Raw genomic sequence first — 6447 nt, forward strand, 5'->3', positions numbered from 1 at the left:
GCAGTGAGTGCATTCGATTTCGCAGTCCGCTTTTGTTTGTTCAAGTGATGTTGAATTTGAATTTAGAAATACAATATTTTTAATGGGAGCTGCGTTGCTTGGATCGGCTGCTAATTTGTTGCTGGATGTAGGTAGGTAATATAAATAGTGTATTTAGGCACCTATTTTTACATAAGTATATAGGTATTACTAGCTTATAAATCTGTCATATTGTAAGTAATTCCTCGATAATATTTTTTTTTTCAATTTTTTACACTTGGCGCTCCGCTTAGCTGTTACTCGCAGACTAGACTTTATAAGAGAATGAACACAACATTATAACGATCTCGATAGGACCCTACGAGTTCGAAACTCAGGATCCACGATTCCTTTCGAACTATACCTGTCAATGTCTAGCTATATCACTATGACCGTTGGGCATATTATGAAGACACTGGGATTTGGGTAGTTCTAAGAAGTCAAACACAGTCACCACACCTGCACACTTGCGTGTTAAGTCTGGCGACCTTAACGACTTTCTTAAGCCATCTTACACTACTTGAAAGGATAAAAATTCAAATGTAGTTGTTACATTATTTGAAAATATATTTATTTTCTTCATATTTGTCATTCCAAAAGGAAGAAAATACAAAACAGTCATTGAAAATTAATCTATTTAATTACACTTAATAATTATAATTTGGTTCAGGCGGGTGTGGCGGGAACGGAGGATGTCCAAACGGGGGAGGTCCTCTTGGCGGGAACTGGGGTCTGAAGGATGGGGGTGGTGGTCTCCATGGTGGCGGGGGTCTTGCTCCTGGTGGTGGTGGTGGTCCGAAGCCTGGGGGTCCGAAGGGAGGTGGTGGGAAGTGGTGGAATGGTGGCGGAGGGGGAGGAGGTCCTGGTGGGGGTGGCGGGCCTGGTGGTGGCATGGATGATGGTGGTGGTGGTGGCGCAGACATCGGCAGTGGGGGTGGTGGTCGAGCGTTCATAGGAGGTCCTTGTGGAGGCATTGGGGACGGCGCGGGAGGTGGTGGCGGCGCCATCAGTACTGGGCCCATCATAGTTGGTGGAGCGTCCGCGAACAGTTGATGTGGCCGGTCCGCGTGGGATAGTGGGTTCTGGGCGGCCAGTAACCTGTAAAAGAAATAATAATTTAAAAAGTTGTTGCAAGTGTGGAAGTTTTAACTATTATACATATAAAGGTATACAGCTTGCCATACAACTACACGAGTTGGACATAAATCGTCATAATCAACTTAGACCCAAGGTCACAGACAACAACAATTTTCAAAGTACTCAGTTGTTTTAGAAAACTGATGTTTAAGGTAGAATTCCGTGGATAGCGGCTGTCGTAGCCGCGCGCGGCTTACGACAGTCGTCGGTCGCGCGCGACAATAGTCAACCTATGAAAATGTATGGCACCGCTGCCGAGGCCCGCGACAGTCACGCGCGGCCGACGAATTTCGTAAGCCGCGCGCGGCATTGTCTTGAAATTAGTAGATTTTGTTCGTCCGTTCCCTCTAGTCGAAGTGCTAATTGATATCCTTGAAGAAGAGGAGGATGACGTGCTGCTGTGGCTGTATAATGAAAATAGATTACCAATCGACACTATCTTTAAAAAGTAGAAATGAAGAAGGATACTACCAAATACTGATTCAACAGCATTTGTGTTGTAATGGTGCTCCCACATTGCCGTTAGAAAATGTTTAATAACGTTAGTAAACATTTGTTAGCAAACATTTAATCACAAATAAATTTTCATGTTAGAAAATGTTTAGTTATGTTAGTAAACATTTTATAACAAAATAAATTATAACAAAATAAAACATGTGTTATCTTTTGTTTGTAAACATTTTATAAGGGCGTCCTCAGCCCTCAGAAGGCGAAACCAAACTGCGAGCCAATACTAGATGTTATAAAATGTTTAAACATTTTCCATCAATGTAGGAGCACTTATAACATGTAACAGTTTCTAACAAAGTGCAACAATTGTTAACATTTGTTTGTAAATGTTTTGGTGTTATAAAATGTTTACAAACATTTTATAACGGCAATGTGGGAGCACCATTATGAAAACAAAAGGAAGTTTTGCCGACTAAATAAAAAACAATTCAATTCTGGTTTTACTAAGATTCTATAGATGTTATTAAGCGCTGGACGCGCGAGCCTCGGCAGCGGCGCCATACATTTTCATAGGTTGACTATTGTCAACGACTACTACGACAGTCGTCGGCCGCGCGCAGCCGCGACCCACGGAATTCTACCTTTACATTTAAGTTTTTATTTACTAACAGATTTTATATACATATAGCATTTATATGTTAGTTTTTAAGGCGTTTATCTATGAGCCATTGATGCCCGAAAATAAAGTTTTAAATAAAAAAATAACTTGTCCCTGAAATGGCCCTTACTGACTTAACAATAGTGTTCATATTCTTGAATCCAAAGCAGACATACATATTTTTTCACAATACATAACTACAGTCTACTATTAAAGTAACATACCTTTCCGCAGCAGATCCGTGCCTCTCTCCCTTGACATCCTTCTTGAACGCATAAGACACAGATATCGGTCTATTACAGAGATACTGGTTGTTCATTGCTTCTATCGCCGCGTCGGATGCCTCGAAGGACGCGAAGTTTATAAATGCAAACGCCTTTGAGTTGCCAGTCTCCGGGTCTCTCATGACCTGAAACACATTTTAACAAGTATTAATGTAATGTTTCTGTGTACTATGAGTTTACCTCTCTACATATGCTTTAAGTACCAAGGAAGTAAAACATTTTTTGTTTGGTTTTTGATTGAAACTGTAGACTTGAGGGCTCATTCACACATACACCCACATTCACACAGAGAATTCATATTGACACAGTTGTTTTCAATGGATTTGTGTGGATAACTATTGGACATAGTATTCACATTGCATTTACAAGATTTAGGAGCTACTGATTATGGGCTACTTTATGAGGCCTGAGCTTAAAATTCAGTTTTAAAGATTTGTTTTGTTTAGATTAGATTTAGTTATCTGAAACAAAAATTATAAATAACTTACCTTAGGTGTTTGTAATATAACACCAAAAGCAGAGAATGTGTCATACAGAAGCTTTTCATCCACTTCTGGGTCCAGATTACCGATGAACACATTGGCTCCCACATCCAAGTTCTTTTGGTGAGCTGATGCCTTATTCACTCTTACTGGTTTACCATATAGTTTTATCATATTCATTACCTTAAAAGAAAGGATTATAACTTGATTACATAGTAGAGAAAAGACAAGTTAGTGAAGAAAATGGGGTTTCCTTTTTTGTGACTAGTCAGAAAACACAAACATTTGAAGTCATATAGATCTACTTGTACCAATATTAATGTCAATTGTGTCTGCTATTCTTAAATCCAGTTGCACCATTTAACTATAAAATAACCAGCCGAATACTTGCCGCCCATACGTCAAATCAGCAATGTGATAACATGTTTCAGTTATTGGTAAAAGTTAAATGGCTAATAACTTTGACTCTTATGATTGTGTGATTCTAAAATTAAAGTGAACATTTTCTGCTTTGCCAAAAGATATTGATTTTCTGTTGAGATAGACAGATATATTCTTTACTAGCTGACCCGGCGAACTTCGTACCGCCTTTTCCTTATTTGCTCACCGTTTAGACCTACCCTGGACTACGACAAACATTTTAAAACCAAAATCAGCTCAATCGGCCCAGCCGTTCTCGAGTTTTAATCAGACTAACGAACAACAATTCATTTTTATTTATATAGATTATGCACAGCAATAAAAAATCAACAAGAACAAAACAAAAAAATTTGAAGTCTGTTACACAATGGGCAGTATCGTTGAATATTTACTTATTGTGGTAACTAGGCAACTACAGGAAAGTTATGTAAGTATGGTATACCTTTATAGCATAATCAGCATCCTCCTCGCCCATGAACTCAACAAATCCATATCCTTGATGAGTTTGTGTCACTCTGTCCTTTGGCATGTGGACGTTCACTGAAATAAGATAATAATGAGTTTAATAATTTTAAGTTTTCAGTTTAATTATAATCATAGCTTACTATGGTACTCTTCCAATATATAATATAAAGGTAATCTAAAGATTTTAAAGGGGGAATATTTGTAAATTTAGTAATGGGTGTATAAAACGAAAGATGCTGGATGCAGGTCGCCTCCAACAGGTATCTGTGGAGATCTAAGGGGGAGGCCTATGTTCAGCAGTGGACGTCCTATGGCTGAGATGATGATGATGATGATGAAAATGAAAGTAGGTATAAATTTTATCACAATTGAGTGACCTAGTTATGTGATTGTATACATTAGGTATTGTAATAAATAAACATTGAAACAATGTAATAACTATATAGATAACATTCCTCAAAAACTCCTTTTTTTATTTAACAGGAAGTGTTAATAAAGTGTTTATAAACGTACCGACGGGTCCAGCTTGAACGAACAGCTCCCACAGCAAGCTCTCCGTAACTCTATCGTCAAGACCGCCAACGTATATTGTGGCATCTGCAAAACACAATAAAACAGGTTTAATCTGACAATAACCACTATAAATTTGTGTATTCGTGAAAAACGAAGCATTTTTTGACTTCTAGAAATTAATACCACATAGAAATTAACGATAGTAAATAATAAACGAACTCAAAAGATGCGAAGCATAACCTCAAAATGTTTCGACTATTTAAGTTGGTAAAACGAAAGAGGCATAAACTATGTAACACTAAATTATCGATATGGTAAGGTTTATGCGATAGTTATTTAAGGATAGGAAGCAAACTAATCGTTAAATACCTTGATTCCTTTCGGCAATTGGTCCCGCTGCCATTTTTATTGACAAGCATCGGTCAATGACAGGCAGCAGAATGACAGCATTTTGAATGAGTTTGAATTAAGGACTGAACTGAAACAGATAGCAATAAAATAGGCCATGATATTCTCGATTGCCTCAATGACTACTTTTGTATCTGTGGGATTTTTCAATATCAATTCTGCAGTATTTTCATTTAAGTTGAAAAACAAGTAAAGAAGTAGCTTGCACATTATAATGGTTATGATTAGAGCAACCTTCAAGCTTCTTGGGTATAATCTTCAATATAAAATAATTTTTGCGTCATTATGTAATCTCACAAAACAGTAATTTTATTTACCGTCTAGGGACCGCCTTATAGATTGGTGTCAAAAATTGCAGAATTGGTTTATTATGTTAGTGTATGTCAAAGAGTAAAGTAATATATAGGGAAAAGAGAGCCCACTCACGTGTTATTCTTGCAACCCAATTTGACAATGCGCCATCTTTCTCTAAATTGGCCCCGAACTACCTACATAGCTATAGCTATAAAAATATTATGATTATGCATCATATTCATAACATTTTCTATTAGGGTAAGTAGCACCATATAACTATAACATTGGTTATCGTTATAGTTACATGGTGCTACTTACCCTAATAGAAAATGTCATCGTTAATATAGTAAAAGGTCGAAGGAAAACAAATAATTATTATATATTACTTTTTATTTACGCGTGTATGCGGAATGCAAAAAACCGCCATATTGATATTATTATGATCGGTTTTGTTAAGTTACTTGGAATACTGACACCAGGTCTTTTTAGATGAAATTTGATATTTGTGCTTTTTTAAACCGTATTTAATTTATTCGCCTATTATATCTTTTTTTAAAGTGTCTAATATTTTCCTCATACTTTTCTCTAATTAATATTGCATAAATAATTTTATATTAACAAACAAAATCGATTATTATCGATTATTATTAGATATATCGAGAAGTAAATTCTACATCCGATGTTGATCTTATTCAAAAAGACCTTGACCGAATTCGAGACTGGTGTCAAAAAAATTCAATGACTCTCAACGCATCTAAATGTTACCACATCAAGTACACAAAAAGAAGAGCTCCTATACACTCGAATTACAATATTGACGGAACAATATTGCAAGAAGTCAATGAAATTAGAGATCTGGGTGTTATTATAGACAGTAAATTAACCTTTTCCTCACATATTAACGCGGCAGCAAAAAAAGGAGCTCGGATGTTAGGATTCATAAAAAGAAATACCAAAGAGTTTCGTCTTATACGGACAAAAAAAATATTATATTATAGTCTTGTACAAAGTCATCTGGAATTTGCTTCTGAAGTGTGGAGTCCCATATATGCTGTGCAATCTCAGAGGATTGAGAGTATCCAACGAGCGTTTACCAGACATCTGGCGTATATCTCGTCCGGAATTTCACATAGGGTCCCATACTATCAAAGACTAAATTTCTTTAAAATGAATACTCTCCATAATCGTCGCAAAATTCATGACATTCAATTCTTACACAAACTCATTAATGGAAAGACAGATTGTAGCGAATTAGTTCATCACATTAAACTTGCTGTTCCCACCAGAATACCGCGATACCCAATCACCAAACCATTCC

The 6447-nt window shown here is 36.7% G+C and overlaps 1 protein-coding gene across 1 annotated transcript; it reads right to left on the reverse strand.

The window, feature by feature from the left end:
- Positions 1–639: 639 nt before the first annotated feature.
- On the reverse strand, positions 640–4919 carry LOC124637784 (splicing factor 3B subunit 4). The gene is made up of 6 exons (XM_047174436.1): positions 4797–4919; positions 4428–4511; positions 3892–3989; positions 3036–3212; positions 2488–2672; positions 640–1116 (listed from the first exon to the last, which is right to left on the reverse strand). Exons 1-6 carry the CDS (start codon positions 4828–4830, stop codon positions 666–668), a joined length of 1029 nt encoding a protein of 342 aa, XP_047030392.1. The 5' UTR covers positions 4831–4919; the 3' UTR covers positions 640–665.
- Between the last annotated feature and the right edge of the window lie 1528 nt (positions 4920–6447).

Source organism: Helicoverpa zea, chromosome 16 (assembly GCF_022581195.2).
Source record: "Helicoverpa zea isolate HzStark_Cry1AcR chromosome 16, ilHelZeax1.1, whole genome shotgun sequence".
Classification (NCBI taxonomy): Eukaryota; Metazoa; Arthropoda; class Insecta; order Lepidoptera; family Noctuidae; genus Helicoverpa; species Helicoverpa zea.